This window comes from Zonotrichia leucophrys, chromosome 3 (assembly GCF_028769735.1).
Source record: "Zonotrichia leucophrys gambelii isolate GWCS_2022_RI chromosome 3, RI_Zleu_2.0, whole genome shotgun sequence".
Lineage (NCBI taxonomy): Eukaryota > Metazoa > Chordata > Aves > Passeriformes > Passerellidae > Zonotrichia > Zonotrichia leucophrys.
This window is the reverse complement of record NC_088172.1, coordinates 24,317,199-24,335,167: the sequence shown is the minus strand read 5'-3', so window position 1 is coordinate 24,335,167 and position 17,969 is coordinate 24,317,199. Positions and strand designations below refer to the sequence as shown.

The 17,969-nt window shown below is 37.8% G+C and overlaps 1 protein-coding gene across 1 annotated transcript in view; it reads left to right on the top strand.

The window, feature by feature from the left end:
• The window catches only part of PXDN (peroxidasin), an 82,808-nt gene that overhangs the window by 32,637 nt on the left and 32,202 nt on the right, over window positions 1-17,969 (top strand). Inside the window, exons 4-12 of the mRNA XM_064707651.1 lie at window positions 865-936; window positions 8,491-8,562; window positions 9,134-9,205; window positions 9,698-9,867; window positions 11,594-11,711; window positions 13,774-13,943; window positions 14,855-15,127; window positions 16,409-16,525; window positions 17,731-17,889. Coding sequence (XP_064563721.1) covers window positions 865-936; window positions 8,491-8,562; window positions 9,134-9,205; window positions 9,698-9,867; window positions 11,594-11,711; window positions 13,774-13,943; window positions 14,855-15,127; window positions 16,409-16,525; window positions 17,731-17,889 — 1,223 coding nt within the window. The remainder of the gene's footprint in view (window positions 1-864; window positions 937-8,490; window positions 8,563-9,133; window positions 9,206-9,697; window positions 9,868-11,593; window positions 11,712-13,773; window positions 13,944-14,854; window positions 15,128-16,408; window positions 16,526-17,730; window positions 17,890-17,969) is intronic.

Genomic DNA, 17,969 nt, shown 5'->3' with positions numbered 1-17,969 from the left:
CCTATCCTAACACAAAAAGAGTGACTGACACTGAACCCCCAAAGTATTTCATTTGCTGCCTCCATGCAGAAACTGCAGTCATCAGCTAAACTGTGTGATTTTTCTCCAATACCCCCTCACTAAACCATCCTTGCTGCTAAGAGCATGATGAACATGAGAACATACACTGATCCTTCCTGATTTATTTTAATTCCATAAAAAAGGTGTAGACAACACATATGATCATACTGATACTCTGCATGTGTATTTGTTTATTTTGTTGAGTATCAGTGGGGACCTAATGTCCATCTTCTGCACAGTGATAAATATACAGTGCCGCTTTATGGGTGTGATACCAGTATTATAACTTGTATTTTTTGTGAATATTCCAAAGGTGACACAGGCGGAGTTAGAGAAATTTCTCACTGTTTGTTCTCCAAGTCCAGTAAAAGACCCACTCTATCCTAATTTGAATATTAGCACCAGTATTCAGATGAGTATTTTAAAGAAATCAAGAGGCCATCCCTGGTGTGTTCTGGTAAAGACACCTCTAATGCAATTCTGTCCCATTAAGTTGAATTTATTTTGACTTTTGGCAAACCAATCAAGAGAACAAGGGACAAAAATCCAGTAAGTTGTGCTATGAGCACTGGAAAGCCCAAGTCCATCCGGGTGTGAGCCTCAGGGTCTTCAAGGCCCCAGACTTATGTCATTTGGGATGAAATCTCAAGGATAGAATAATTTTATGTTTTTAGTTTTTGATTTGTATTTTTTTTTCTAATATGTAGTTGAAAAACTGTCTTCACGTGTCAACTTAATTCTTCTTTTCCACCTTCATGTAGCTCTTGTTTGTGTACTAATATTACTGATTGTTTCTTGTTTCAGCTATTTGTACAAGAATGAAATCCAGTCAATTGACAGGCAAGCATTTAAAGGACTTGCCTCTCTAGAACAACTGTAAGTGCCTTTTCTCTTCTGTGCTGTCATCTCCATGGTTCCCCTGCAGAGGAAAAGTGCACGCCTTGATCCGTACATCCTACCTGCATGCTCTGCACGTCTGCACCCCTGGGTTGGGCAGAGAGCCCCTTAATCATTTGCATGTGAAAAAACCACAGTTGATCTCTGTGTCAAGTTCCTCATTTCTATGTTTGTCTTTTATTTGTGATTTGAATTCCTGATGTCCCTTTACATTGTTACATAGCTTTGACAAAGGAGAATTACTGTGGAAAATGTTGAAAACTAATGTGTATTGCTTAGAGATAGATTCTGCTTTAATTTCTGCAGGTTTTTATTATATCTTACTTCCTTTCACTGCAGCAGTTACTTTGTTTTATACGGCATAACTGAAGCTGAATTAGCCTCTGCAAGTTCAACCCTGTTTTGTTATACTTTGAAACAAGAATAGTTTTTAAAATAAAAACCTTGCTATAATTTATATGTGTTAATCATTGCCATATACAGATACAGATGTTTAAAAAGTAGGAAAGTTCATCATTTGCAATGTAGATATTTCAGTAATGTCCTCCAGACAGATCGATTAAAATCATACTTCTTTTCCCGGATAATGAAGAATAATTTCTACTGAAAAAGAATGAAGAATACAGTTCTAAGCATGACAAAACTCAGTTGGATTGATTCCATTAAGTTCAACTATGTTTTGTTGTATAATCACTGTAGGAGAGACATTGAATTGCTGGCGTGAGTCCAGAGAAGGGCAGTGAAGGGAGTGAAGGGGCTGGAGCACAAATCCTGTGAGGAGCAGCTGAGGGAGCTGGGCTTGTTTAGTCTGAGCAAAAGGAGTCTCAGTGGAGACCTCATTTCTCTCTACCCCTACTTGAAATGAGGTTATAGTGAGCTGGGGAGTGGTCTCTCCTCCCAGGTAACAAGAGGAAATGGTCTCAAGTTGCACCAGGAGAGATTTAGATTGGTATTAGAAAAAATCTTTTCATGGAGAGGGTGGTAAAGCATGAAACAGGCTGCCTTGGGAAGCAGTGGAGTCACACTTCCTGGAAGTGTTCAAGAAATGACTGGATGTGGCACTTGAGTTCATGGTTTAGTGATGAACATGATAGTGGTGCTAGGTCGATGGTTAGACTTGAAAATCCTAAATGTCTTTTCTAGGCTTAACAATTCTATTACTCTATGATCTACATTCATTGTGATAAGGTTTAGAAAAAGGAAAAAAACTGTAAATGTGTAGTTGTTTCACAGTTTGACTACCAAATAACAGTAGCAAACCAATGAGTTCAGTAGTGTATAAATTGGGAGCTGAATATAAATTTTTAAACTGATGAAAGATATCAGTGTATTACAAGTATTCTCCATGTACCAGTTTCCTTTTTACTGTGAGCCTCTAATGGATATTAGTAGACACACAGTATATATTAAATAAAATGACACTTTATATGGGTACAAAATCATACATGCTCCTTTTAGAGTGCAATGGATGCCTTTTGAAGGAGGAACTTCTATGCAAAACAGAGGTGTTAATTAGAAAAAGTATTTAAATATGTATTTTTTTTCCTTAATGCCTTTCTCTTCCTTCTCCTTTTACTCTAGAAATTATTACTGCACCATATTGACAGCAACTGGTAGGGCATACTTGCATGCTAATAGCAATACATAATTTCTGTGTAGAATTTGGAATACCAAGGCCCATTTATTGAATTACTAATATTTCCAATAGAGTGTTCTTCCCCATGCCACAAGCCCCATATGTGCAAGTGGCAATATTTGTCCTTTTTTCTTGTGTTCTTTTTCCCTGTTGACCTATGTTATTACTGAAAAACATAAATCAGTTTGGAGTATTGACACCTTCTGAATGCTCTTCTCCACTATGTGGCAGTTAAGCCTCTCTGCCTACTGTGATATCACACGGTATCAGCTTAAGCTCAAACTTTTGAGACATCCACATTATTCAGTATGAAACTGAGATTCAGGCTCAGGGCTCGAGTCTCATCTCCAGCTGGGAAGATTGGCTATGGAGCCTGGCAGAGTCACTGCTCATTGCCTGCCCTGTCAGCACCTGCAGCTGCTGGGAATGGGGGGCAGGTGCCACCCCACTGCCTGCATCAGAGCTCAGTGCCTTTTCGAGCTCCTCTGCTCCTCTCCTGAACACAGAGCTTGCCAGGAGGGAAAATGGGACTACATGAAGCCAGTAGCAGGCTCAGAAATAAATTCAGTGCAGAATAAGCTTTGAGATTTTTAGTTTAGGAGAGATTTGGCATTTACGCATCTTTAGCATAAAAATATGTTCTGACTCTACAGGGTCTGTTTTAGCACATTAGCTTTGGAGAAAAACTGCTGACAAGACAAGAGTTACCCTTGGCAAACAAGTTTCAAAGTGTCTTAATTTCAGTTTTGAACTGTATTGACAGTATTAACTCAATGTTTCTGTATTTGTGGTCTCTGTGGCCACAAGTTATTGAACACATTTTGCTACTGGTTGTGTTAACTCAGCCAAATGCTGTTCTCAGTGCTCAGCAGTGTTCTCAGAAGTCGACACTGTGGACCACATTTCAGGGAATGAGTTGTTTCACAGCTATTTCTTGTACTCCAGTGAAGCAGAATTCAACTGATTGTTACTTTTTAAAAAATATCTGATCAGCAAAGCAAACATATTTTTCGTGATTGTTGTTGTTACCTGAAACTAAATGTAGTTAAATGTAACTAAATTACACTAACTAAAACCTAAATTTACTGTTGCATGTATAAGGGACAAAACCCCCCAAGTGTTTACTACAGCTGGCAGGTTCCTCCTTAAACCTCTGAAGCAGAATTCTTAGCTGCTGATGTAGTCAAAATAGCTTTTCCTTTGGAAATTTCTGCCAAGAAAATAAGATCTTTGAATCAGATCTTGAAACCTGTTTGTGCTAGGGTAAATTCTGAAGAAAAATTGGCAGTTTTAGGTGCTTGAACACACTGAGCCATACATATTTCGTCAGCCAACTTTTCACCTGTGGCTGGGCATGAAGGGAGAGTGTTGATGAAAAGTAGCTGCTTAGTACCAGTTTAGACACTGTTAAATCTGCAGGACATATGTTTGGGTCTGGCACAGAGAGCAGAGAGCTGCAGGAAACTTACGTTTTTTCAGACCAGCAGCCGGACAGCAGACAGAGCACCCGAAAGGCAAGGAGGGCTGCCTCTGTGTGCCTGGGCTTACACAGCTGCTCTGTGCCTCTGTGCCTGGCCTTGACCACTGAATCCACCTGAAATGGCACCAATACCCTGCTGGGGAGGTCATGAGTTTGGATCCCAGGATCTAGCTCTAAATGGAGTCCATTTCCAGATGTATATACATTGCTTTCCTTTCAAAGATCTGTCACATTTTTGAGATCTCAGTTTATGAGTTGTATATATCAGGGACAGAAAGTGTACTCCACTATTTAACTAGTGGTATCCCCAATTATTAATGGAATTATTTAAATCTGTTTACCTAATCCTAGTTAGGCATTTTCTTGTAACTTTCATATTAACATACTAATTTTGTTCTTTATAACCTGTTATTAGTTATGCTGTAGGTTATGTACACCTATACATATTTTTGGGGGAATTAATAGACAAAAACCTTAACTAACATATAGTGATACAGTTTGTTATATTAAGTATATTTCATTCAATTCAGTTTTCAGTGTTTTTGAAGTGTTGCTATTTATTTTCTTGTTTTATACTACAAGTTCCTGATTTTTGCATCTGACTCTATGTCAGATATTAGTTAATTAGTTAATAAACAAACAAAGGAACCCAAGAGGTATGACAGGGGTGTTGAGAAGTTAATCCTTATTATTCTACAATAAGATTAGCTAGGCACAACAAACTGGAAACAGATACTTGTCTAGCCTTATTTTAAAAGTCTTTAGTGAGGATTCCATAATCTCCTTAAGTATCCTGTTCCAGAATTTTATATCATTATCACAACATACATTTAAATATTTTTCCTTGTGGTTTAAGGCTGCTACTTGTTGTCCCTGAGCAGGATAACATCCTTGATAAATATGGAACATATATGTTTGGTCATTCTTTTTCAAATAATCAAAAGGGCAAACGTGCTGTTTAAATATTCAGAACATGGATTATACTCAGCTAATGAGTATTTCCCCAAAGATGTGATGATGCTATTAGTAAAAGAACAACTGGCATATTTAATAAAAGTCCTCACCTACAAAAAATTCAAAGCTACATAAGATATAATCCAAAATTTAATGCTGTGAAAAATGTCACTGGGACTGAATTTTACAGTAATTTTTTGTCCTATGAGATTAATAATAAGAAATCTATACCATGCTTATTTGATAAAATCTTAATCTTCCTCTTGAGGTGTTTTATTTGGACTTTTTTTCCCTATAGGTATTTCCTTTCCTTCTATTTAATTCTTGATAGTGTTTTTAGAATTAAAAAGGACAGATATGTTGGTATTTAAAAATCACTCTTGCATGCTTTTTCTTTCAATTTCATTTTGAAAGTCTTTTTAATATCTAATTTATTACATGATACTACTATTTTTAATGCTTTGTACTCTGAACATAAAAGATGCCTATAAATATATGCTAGTGTGAGATTATTTCCTGAATATGGTTACCTTTAAAGTGAATTTTAAATCCAAGGATCCAAGGAAATTACCATATTAATTAAAATATTAAAATACCTTTACAAAACTTTAATGTGGTACATGGAATAAAATAATAGAAGTGATAAACCTAAGTGATAAAACGGGATTAATGTGTAGGTCATAATGCCAAGGATTTTTATGTTCTCTTTAGCGTAGACTTGAAATGCAATCTGGTTTCTGCATCTATTTATTTTGAATTACAAATTATTTTGGCCAGATATTGAATACCTTGTTCTATTAATAAATTGCATGATAAGTTGTTCAGGGTCTTTTTTAGGTCATAATTTAAAGACCTGCAAAGCCCAACTAATTTGTGTAGCCCAACTACTATGAAGCAGTTAAGAGTATTTTCCAGCTGGATTTCATGATTTGATATTTTTGAGCTAATTTAGACAGTGTGATATTTGATGAGATAAAGTTAGCTATTAAAATGTTCTTCAGCACCTGAATTATTGTATCTGCAATGGTGTGAGCTTGTAAACAAGGCTAGGTTTATAACAGAAATATTTTTTTTAAATTTGTTTGGAAAAACAAGGTGACTTTTCAGGCACATATTGATTACATCTGTAATTCTAATAGTGAGTGCTAAACAGCCATTATGGGCTGGAGCTTTGAGTTTTGCAATGTATATACTACTTAAACTATCTGAGAGAAGTATTCTTTCTTTTTCTCTCTTTCTAATTTCACCCTGATTTGTGGCCCTGAAGAAGGGGTCGTGTGACTCAATGTATCTGCTTTTACCAATGTTATTTTTGTTCAAATAAGAGATGCCTACAAATCTTGCCTTGTCAATGCCAAAAAAGTACAGGAGATTAATTTATTTGGAATATTAAGAGATGTGTTTGCAAGCTGCTCATGAGGCATAAAAATGCAAGAAGAATTAAAAAAGTTAAAAAGGAAAAAATCACTGCTGCCTGCAAAAGAAGTAGTGTTTATAATTTTTTTCCAAAACAAAAGCTGCTTCAGAGATAACAAACCCTACCTGTAGTTGTGCCTGGTTTTTCCCTTCATCCTTTTTCATGGCAGTGATCCCCACCTTGCCTTGCCCCTCCCAAATGCTGCTGATCCTGGAAGGTGGATGAGCAGAGCCCTGGCTCCTGGCAAGCAGGGCCTGCCCACCTCATGGCTGGGCCATGCCCAGTCCTTGTCCTGCCAATCCTTCCTCACTGAGGTGTCTCTCCTCTCTGCTGGCAAATCAAATGAATCTTGCAGGAAATATCTGCCTTTGAGATCTGTCTTTTTAATGTAGAAGAAATCGCTCTGTATTTTCAAAGGGGAGATGAAAACTGGCAGTCCCAGCAAGGTGATGCAGTTCTTGGTTCTTCATGCTAACAAGACCATGCTCTGTGCTCAGGACACTCTGTGGCGCTGCACTGGCAGTAGGCAGGCGTGACACTCCGATGTTCTTGATCAGGACACCCCGATGTGCTTGATCAGGCCCGTGCTGATTTATTGGCTTTTTCTGTGGTCCCCATTCACGTGACACCCCGATGTGCTTGATCAGGCCCGTGCTGATTTATTGGCTTTTTCTGTGGTCCCCATTCACATGACACCCCGATGTGCTTGATCAGGACACCCCGATGTGCTTGATCAGGCCCCTGCTGATTTATTGGCTTTTTCTGTGGTCCCCATTCACGTGACACCCCGATGTGCTTGATCAGGCCTGTGCTGATTTATTGGCTTTTTCTGTGGTCCCCATTCACTGCTCGCTGGCATCGCTCGCTGGCTCGCGCTTGTCCTGGGCGGCTGCCAGGCACGAGCCTGGCTCCCCCTGCACGCGCCTTCCAGGCTCCCTGCAAGGCTTGGCTGGATCCACCGCTGCTCCCGCTTTTCCCTCTGCACAGCCACCATCTGGCTCAGCATGGGCAAATCCCCATGTCCTCCTTGGCCTTGTCGTGCTGAGGGATTGGTGTTTCAGGAGACACTGAGCTCAGAGCTGTTCTCACTGTTTATAAAGGACAGGCTTTTTGTTCTTCGGACCTCAGTGATTTCTGTATAAACACATGCTCCAGAGGTTCCTGAGTTTGTCAGAGGTCAAATACGAAACTTAAAGGGTTTTGAATACATTTGGATATAATCAAGATCCAAAGTCTATAAATCATTTTCACAGTTTCTTGTGCCAGTCTTATCCATACATCTTGTATTCTCATCTGCAGGGTTCAAGGGTAGCTCCACAAAATAGTAGATGCTGGAATGATCCTACCTTTGCAGTCCATTTTCACAATAGTTGCAGGTTAATAGTCTGGTTAATGGTCTTGTTGTGTTAACTTTGTCAATTTTACAGCATTAACAGCTGCCTAGATTTATTGTTGTGTAATGTTCATAGCTTGGCATCAGCATCAGGAGAGCTCAAACAGCACCAGTTGGTATGAAGCCCTTTGTCTAAAGTCAAATTAGTGAAACTTGGGTTTATATTACAAATTTGGGTTTGAGAACATTCACAGCTTTAAATGCCAGTGTTCAGGGACTCATGGAAATGAAAACATTTGGCCACAAAAAAAGTTATTGTGCTGGAAACTGTAAATGTTTTCTGAATAACCTCTAACATTTTTCCTATTTAAAATAATAATTTTCTTTTTTTGATAAATTGTTTCAAGCATGCATATAATAAACATCAGAGTTGGCAAAATAGCATTCAAAGTATTATCTCCAAAATCTCCACAGCAATGTTTGGACTTTTTTGCTTGTATACACACACTCTCAATATAGTGATCTGCAAATACGTCTTTGTCATGTCTTCTATTTCTCAGATTCAAATATGAGATTCAGATGGTAACAGAAAAAAGCTGCTACATCACTATGGCCATTTAGATCTGTAAACATTATGGAAACAATAAGTTCTATAAAATATTTCACCAAGAAAATTATTTCAGTATTTTTCTTTTTGTTTAACATATTTTCAGGTATCTGCACTTTAATCAAATAGAAACGTTGGAACCTGAATCCTTTACTCATCTTCCAAAACTTGAAAGGCTGTAAGTTTGTTTTTCTTGGGGTAAGAGTCAGAAGACAGCTTGCTTCCTTCTTTGAATTAAATCAAGCATTTTAAACTAAAATATAATATTTTTATCATTGCCATAGATGGTTTTGAATAAATTTTTTTTAACTGTAACTGCTACATAGTCTTTCCAAGAGCACTTTAGTGAGGCTGACCTTAGAGGCATGCAGAAGTGAGCGTTGCCTGTGGTTTATTTTTCTTTTGCAAAACTACTTCCCAAAGATCTGTTATCAATGTTTGGCCTAAAATAAATGTTATGAATGAGGAACGAGACTATTTATTTAGGACCTTTTTAATTTCTAATTTGAAACTTATGAACTCCCTTTCTTGTAGTTATTTATGGCTTCTTTTTCCCCACATGGACATACCCAAGTACACCTTGGAGGCCACTTAAAAATACCAGACAATGAGTTGCTGAACAGGTTCATTTTTTTTTTCCTTAAATTTTCTTAGATTAATTTCTCTTGAAAACCTTCCAGAAGTATGTAAATGAAATGAACGCATCACAAAATCTGAATTATTACATGCATATTTCTGTGTTTTAACAGGTTTTTACATAACAACAGAATAGCTCATTTGATTCCTGGAACATTTAGTCACTTAGAATCTATGAAGAGACTGTAAGTAAATTGAATTATTATTGAACTAATGAAATCTTAAATAACCCAATTAGAATAATTAGACTGTATCTTCTCTGCAATATTTATCTTCCTTGCAAATGCCTTTTATGGTGCAATTGTTTTAAATATTACTTTTTTTTTTCCTAACTGTGCTCCAGTTGTTTATGTGCACAGATTGAGAACATTGTTTTATAACTATTTTCTTTAGTTACTGACTGAAGTTTATTTCCTATATTGGGGTTATTTGTAATCATTGTTTTATAGACTAAATAATACACATAGATTGTCCTTTGGGCAGTAAAAATAACACACATTCTTCTAATAAAAACTACCAGAATGCCTATAAGCAAGCAACCATCACCTGTATTGCCTGTTGGCCATTGTCTGTATTCCCAGATAAAGGCATTGCTCCATTTACAGAATCATGTTGATCCTTGAAAAAGATGGCTGAGTCTTGCTCACAGAGCTGTGGCTGCTCCTTGTTTTGTGCAGGCGCTTGGACTCCAACGCTCTCCACTGCGACTGCGAGATCCTGTGGCTGGCGGAGCTGCTCAAGACATACGCGGAGTCGGGTAACGCTCAGGCGGCTGCCACCTGCGAGTACCCGCGCAGGATCCAGGGCAGATCGGTGGCCACAATAACACCAGAGGAATTGAACTGTGGTGGGTTTGCCACTTCCTGATGGCTTATTTTTAATGCGCTGCATGTACCTGAACTGTATTTTTTGGGGGAGTAAGAATTTGTTGTTCTGTTTATTAACACTGACCACCTCTGGATAATATTGGTTATTTCTAGAAATCTCTCCGCATTCCTTTTCTGGTTTTGTGTGCTTTGTCGCAGACATCTTTTCATTAAAATCCTTTCTTAGGGTTTTTTCCTGCTGAAGCTGAGAAGTTTCAGCAACAAATGTAGACAATGGTTATCTGCTGCTGTGGAATGCAGCAGGTGGATCTGTGATCGGTCTCCTGTGGATGTTTGGATTTACTGATCACTCACGGCAGAGCTGCTCTTTCTCTCTGTCGGGACACAGATCTTTGTTATTCATTCTTTTCTATTCTTAGCTTAGCTAGCCTTCTGAGAACTTTTCCTTCTATTTCTTTTTAGTATAGTTATGATGTAGTATATATAGCGTAAAATAATAAATCAAGCCTTCTGAACATAGAATCAACATTCTCGCCTGTCTCTCACCCTGAAAACCCTTGTGACCACCGTCACAGTGCTTCTGACAGGATTGATTGCTTTTACCCTTCAGCCTATCTTTAATGAAACACATATAAACATGCTTGAAATTTCCCCTTGAAGAATGAAAGGTGATTATCCTGAGGGAGTTTATTTTTCCCCTTTATATTTCAGTTCTAATCATAACAGGATTGTCAGCTAGGGTCTATGATGTTGTATTAATATTATTTGGTATCATTTATTCCCTCCTATATGAGGGAAAGGAAAGAAAGAAGCTTTACTGAATTGCCCCTGATGACACAGTTCTGGCCTATAAAATTTTTGTTGATGTAGGAATTGGGGTTGGGCCACTAATTTTTTTTTTTTACTCAGCTATGATTAATAGGAGTACCCCACGCAGGCACTGGAACCCTCTACCACTGAGGATTAATGGAAAAGCACCTTTGTATTCCTTTTGTTTGTGTATATTCCTTCACCCTAGAGGTGCAAAAACTTGGCACCCTATGACTTTGCCCAATACCTCTTGTGTTCTGAAATCAAAATGCAGATTTCTCATCAAGCTATGGGCATTTGCCTGCCCACTCACATAATGAAGCCAAAGTATAAAATGAGTAAATTATCCTTTTGGTTATGTGTTGGATATAATTCTGATCAAGAGAACTATGACCATAAGCATCTACAAGGTTCTTGAAAAAGATAGTACAAAGGGAATTTGATGCAAGAATAATGCACATGGCATCCTACCAGCTCTTTGCACTTCTAAGGAGCCTGAATATGGAAACTGTAGGAAACAAGCTGTACAAATTATTCTGTGAGGCAGGTTAGGCACTGATACTTATCTGGAGGAAGTTATTTTAAATGGCACTTGTGCTTGCTGCTTTGAAGTTTTTCCTTCATAGGCAATTTGAATCTCTGTTCAAATAAATAAAACAGCTGCTTTAGAACCTGATACAAATTTGCACAATCTATTTCCAGTCTGCTGAAAGGTCCTAAGGAACAATGAAGGAGGTCAGCAATCCCACAGTCACTTTTGCACAGGGAAAAGTGCATTTAATCCTGACTAAGCATATACATATTTAGTCATACATATAAAGTCAAAACATTTGTGGAAAATATTTTTTGCAAGATGTGTGGAAATATTTTTATTTACCAGTTTTTAGTAGTTTTAAAATAAGTAAGAGTTCCTTGTATGTTTTATTGTTGATATAGAGAGGCCAAGAATTACATCAGAGCCTCAGGATGTGGACGTTACCTCAGGGAATACAGTGTACTTCACTTGCAGGGCTGAAGGCAATCCTAAACCAGAAATTATCTGGCTTCGAAACAAGTAAGTTTGAAAGAGGAAGAGAGAAACTTGTTGTAATTACATTTGCCTGTGGATGTGTGCATTTCTGGGTGTATGTCCATGTGCTATATATGGTAATATATGAAATAGTTAAAGCAAAAACATACTATAATTAAAATAAGCACATGAAGTAATGATGGCTCATAGCTTTTTATTAATATTTTTAAGCATTTAAAAGCTGGTAACTAGAAAGTATTTTTACTCTAGTGCAATTTGTAAGATCTTCAGCTGTAGTATACCTGCAAAGCTGCTCACACCTGTAATACTAAATCATTTATATCTAAGTACCAGGACATGTGGAAATGTTGTATGTACAGTGTGTGGATTACTTAGCATTTGCATATGTTTTGGAGTGGAGCAAAAGATACTTTAAGGACTCCAGCTGGATACAATTAAAGTTTCAGAGAACTCTTTCTGGAACCCTAGCTCCTCAGAAGTATCTTCCCTCCAAGGTTGAGCTTTGTCCCGGGAGAGGAGAGAGACATCTGTTTCCAGCCTCCTCAAACCAGTACATGGAGGGCAGGCAAGTCTTTAGATCATAAGATTGCAGTGTAATTCAGGTTAGAGGAGGTCTCCAGTGCAGCCTTCTGCTCAAAGTAGGATTATAACAGGTTGCTTTATCCAGATGGGTCTTAAAAGCCTCTAAGGATAGAGATAGCACAAGGTGTCTGGGCAACCTACTGCATCCCTTTCCTTCACCACGTAGAAGATGGGAGAAGGTTCTATAGAGGATGACTGTCTTTATACAGCCCAAGGGCCATCCTGCTGCAGAGTTGCTGCTCAGTCTGTGCCCAGAGACTGGCTCCCTCCAGCTGCACTGGGCACAGCTGAACCAGCCTTGTGCCAGCACATCACCCGCTTAAACTGGTGTGAACTTACAATGGACACGTGCACTGTGAGTTTACCATCAGTAAATAAGCTTTGGTTTAATAATGCTCTTATACAAACCTGACCTGGAACATAAATTCCCTTACAGTTTCTTTAAAGAATTTTAATTAGTCAGTCGCAGATGAAATAGCATGGTTTAGAGTCCTGGTTCTATATCTTTCTGCTGATGTCAGTGAGAACCCCTAGTGCAGCAAAGGCACAGCATTTATGGAGTATGTCAAGAACAGAGCCTTGAACTTGAATGGTATAATTATTTCTTTAAAATTTTCTCTGGCTGAAGTATTTATAATATACAAAGAAAACGTATTCAGAATACACATATGAGTTTTAAGAAGAAGTTTGAGCTTGGGGTGAGAGATTATTGACTCTGGCTTGTTTCCTGGCTGCATGAATGAGAGCAGAGCTATTTGCAAGGTAGTTGAATATGGCAAGATTTCAGTCAAAAGCCATCAGCCTGTTGAGCAGTATGTTGAATAGATAGATCAGTAGGCTGGGCTTTGTACATACAAGGCGTGATCTCATCCTTCCTCTGTGCTTTCTTCATCATGTAGTGAGGGGTGGGCTGTGAAAAAGTTCCTTTAATAAAACCCCCTAAGATTTCTTAGGTTACATCACAGAAACTTTTCATCCATGACCTAACCTGAAGACCTGACCTTAACTTATATTTTAAACCAGTACAAAGTATAATCAAGTTCATTAGTGCTTCTTGAACAATCCAGGCAGAGCTTGGCACAAAGATGGTTTTATAGCAACTAACTTCTCTCCTAGCGGAAAGTACCTTGAATATGAACTTGCATGACATACTTCCAGTAGAAACAGTTTTAATTGCTTTGCTAACTAGAACAGCCTTTTAAAGACCAGGTATGTGTATTGTTCACTCTGGTTTTTTTTTTTTCCCTGTAAGCTATTCCTCATAAATTTATTTTAACTTTTCATTTTGAAGATGCATTACTTGCATAAGCAAAACAGTTTCATGATTTGTTTTTCCTCTTCTTCTCTTTAGGAGAAAATGTAAAGTTCCATTATTTTTAACAAAGTAAAAAGTTTTTTTCCCCACAAGTTACTTTGGGTAATTTATCTCCTGGGTTTTATTATTTGGCAGTTTTCTGCACTTGTGATTTAAAGGTTTAACTCTAGCAGATCCTTTTCTTCTCAGTAATGAGCTCAGTATGAAAGAAGATTCCCGTCTAAACTTGCTAGATGATGGCACGTTGATGATTCAGAATACTCAAGAAACAGACCAAGGCATTTACCAGTGCATGGCAAAAAATGTGGCTGGAGAAGTGAAAACTCAGGAAGTTACTCTTAGATACTTTGAGTCTCCAGGTAAAGAACATTAGGTTTGAATTTTACATTCAGATAGAGAGTTGTTTTGATAATAAGATTGCTAAAAAATAAAATGCTTTGGCGCTTGATATGTAGATTTGTTGGGCTTGGGCCTCTTAAGACTTAGATCATGAAGATATCCTTAGAACAAAAATACAACTCAGCTGGTTAATTAATATGTTTATTGTAGTATGCAATTTTTATAATAGTCTTGTAGGCTGTAGAAGGGTTAGGAGAAGAGGCTTTGCATTGCAACATTTCTCAATGCTGTAACGTTCTCTCTGGATACCAAAAACCACAAGCTGATCAAGCCATTCATGGAAGCTTTGGCACACTCTGTGCAGCCATCCTTGCTCAAGAACCTTTTAGCTCTGTCTAGCCAAGGCCTCATATTTGCAAGGACTAAATTCCTGTCCAGGACTGTAATGTTTTTAAAACGTGGTCTTTGCTGTGAGAACATTTTGTTTTGACACACAGCACCAGGTAAACTTAAAATGTCACTGCAAATTACTCATGTACTTGAGAAAGGTTACTTAAAATGTGGCTTAATCAGTTTTGGCTTTTGTGCACTTACAGCAATTTTTAGCCTGTTTGTGTTTTGGGTCTCAATGTCCATGACTCTGAAGAGACTTTTATAAACATCAGCATAGGAGAGCAAAATGTTTGAAAATTGTTTTAATGGGAGTTGAGAAAAAAACTTCAGAGCAATTATGAGCTTTTGTTTTTGTCTATTGGTATCTGCAGTTAGATTAGACTTAAAGCAAGGCACAGCGTTTGCGCCAAGATTAGAGGTATCCTAGAGCCTATTAAAGCTCTAGGATAACTGTGTGTCCCCAGTTATAGACTATATTTGTCTAAATTAGAGCTGTGCAAGCTTGAAGCTGTATTTAGGCATTGCTGTTTCCTCACAGCCAGGCCAAGTTTTGTGATTCACCCACAAAACACCGAAGTGCTGGTTGGAGAGAGCGTTACCTTGGAGTGCAGTGCAACTGGGCACCCTCAGCCACGAATTACCTGGACCAAAGGTGACAGAACCCCGCTACCAAATGACCCTCGTGTCACCATAACTCCCTCAGGAGGACTTTACATACAGAACGTGAAGCAGGAGGACAGTGGCGAGTACACCTGTTTTGCAACTAACACCGTAGATAACATCCACGCCACTGCATACATCATAGTCCAAGGTAAATAATGTTAAACTGGGAGAGACATACTACTTGAAATTGTGGGGATTTATCTTTTCTTCTGAGCTGACTGAGCCAAACTAAAAACATAAGAGTTTTTACTTCTAATTGCACTATTGTAGTTCATGGGGAAGTTGCTATACATTTCACACAGAGTAAGATATTACTTACTATTTCCCTGAAAATTATGTTTCTGATTATTATCAGAAGGTTAACGTTTTCAAATGTTAATTTCTTATGTTTTGTTTGCATGGAGGAACAAACAAACATTGTCAAATTTTTTAATGATTAAATATTTTCTGTAACAGGCAGAAATGCTAGAGATTAGAATTTGTGCCTGGAGAACTAGAAATGGAATTTTGAATACAGATCTGTGCCACTTTTCTGTTGTGGACACTTCAGGGAATGTGGAAACAGTTTGATAGAAGCTATCATTCTGCCAGCTGAGGCATTAGCACAGCTTTTCTGCGAAGCAAAAGTCAAAGTACTCTAACTCGTGTGATTGCAATAATTTTGATATTGCATGTCAATAGTGTGATTATAAAGTATTTGAAATCAACTATCAGAAGTCTCCTGTGTATATAGATAATATTTTTTGCAAACACTTTCATGCTGTAACTTTTATTTACAAAATACTTTAAGTAACCTTTAAATTTGTTTGCTTCTGTTCTCATGTTAAAATCTTTAGTTGGCAAACAGTTAAGATTGCAAATACCTTTTTAATGAGTTCTAAAGCTATACAAAACAACTTCTCTGTGTGGTTTGTTCATTTATTACCAGTGGTTCATTGCATTTTGAGAGCTGAACAAATACTTTTCACACAGTGAATAGTTAGTGCACAGTGCTACTGCCGAATCTGCCCCATGCTCCACTCACTGCTTTCATGGAAGAAAACAATCAGCTCAAGAAAGTTTTGATTACGTTACTTTTTCTTCACAATTTAACTGGGAAGTTTTGAGAGAAAGAGAAGATAATATTATTAATCCAGGGAAGACTCTATGTTTGATTCTACAAGTTTTACTGCACCTCTTATTTTGGATCTGTCACAGTAGATCCCACATGCCTTCACTGATATCAGGGCCAGGTTGTGAGAGAGATGTTCATTTTGCACAAGTGGCTGCCCTAACTCTCTTCTCTCTGGTGGTCAAAATATAAAGAAATCCATTAGCCTCTGTCTTCCCACCAATATGAGCTATTTCAACTTACACAGGAAATAGCATGCAATTTAGTCATGCATTTTTCAGTTCTCTTTTTGAAATGGCTTTATTTCCTCCTCTGTAGCTCTACCTCAGTTTACTGTCACCCCACAAGACAAAACAGTGATCGAGGGACAAACTGTTGACTTCCCTTGTGAAGCACAAGGTTATCCCCAGCCTGTTATTGCCTGGACCAAAGGAGGTAAGTGTGTTCCATTCTTACTTTTAAACTACCAGGATAGTCTAGCAGTCATATTGGAATCACTTCTTTACTGAAAGGAGCTGCATGTATTTGTTTAGATGCTTCAGTCTCTGAAGGAAACAGAGTTCATCTCTTTCTCCTTTAGCTGGATAAGGCAAGGTATCCCACAGGAGATAGCTGCTCAAGCATTTTTCATTATTAGGTAAAAAGAGTCACTAAAGTATGTGTCCATAATAGATTCCTAATAATAAATGTTTAGGAAATATCAGGCAAATTACATGTAGCAGTATGTATCAATGCAGAAGAAATGGAGATGGCTGTCATTAACTGGAGGTCTGAAATAAGTTGGGATGTGCTCTCTTCAGGAACCAGAACTGTCCAGCCTGTACTGTACCAGCATCTCTGTCACTTAATGCACGTTGACACAAACAACGGGGTGCACTCTGCTGACTATTTTATCAAGTTATGGCTCTAAAGGCATTAAGCCAAATCTATCAGGAAGAAATATTGTAGTGGATGTTTTATCAGTAAGTAAATTAAGTAAAAATTCCGTTTGATTTGAGTGAAAAAACTCTAGCGAGATAAATAACTCTTAGGAAATTCTAAATTTTCGTACATAAAGCAGATTTTTAACAAACTGATCATCATTTTGATGCCGGTAATGTCCCTGCTTCTCTCTCTGCTTAGACTGCTCCAATCAAATGAAATGTTCAGAAAGAAAGGATAGGGTACAGACACTGATGTAAATCCATTTTTCTTATATTACATTTTTTTTCAGGACCATGTCTATATTTCTGTGGATTATCTAGGCCTAGGCCAATGAGATAAATTGTGTCTTGCACACATGGCAATAATATGATATGAGCAGTAACACGTGTTGGTGTTTTTATACCTTCTCATTTGGATGCTTTAGCATGCTCCTTAAAGAAAAATATTTATTTCTACCATAAACAGAGAAGAAATAAGAATTTTTATTGTGTGCATATGCATAATGTGTTTGCTATTCATGTTTATCTTCTTAGAAATAAAGGTTTCAGACTTCTTTTCTTGTTTGTTTTGGTTTTGATTTTTTTTTTTTTAATTTTAAGAAACTTTAATATTTTCCGGTGTTTTATCAAATTTAAAACCTGGGTTTCCATTTCTTGAACACAAAGGAAAAATTCTTTGTTGCTATAAAGAGCAAATGGTGTTGTTGTGTGTTTCAGGAGGCCAGTTGTCTGTTGACAGAAGACATTTAGTTCTCTCCACTGGGACGCTGAGGATTTCCAGGGTTGCTCTGCATGACCAGGGGCAGTATGAATGCCAAGCTGTCAACATCATCGGATCCCAGCGCATTGTTGTGTACCTGACTGTACAGCCCAGAGGTACAGCCCATGCACATACAGCTGCTGGGAAGGAAAAAAAGAAAAAAGAGAAATATTTAAGCTTACATGAAAATACACAG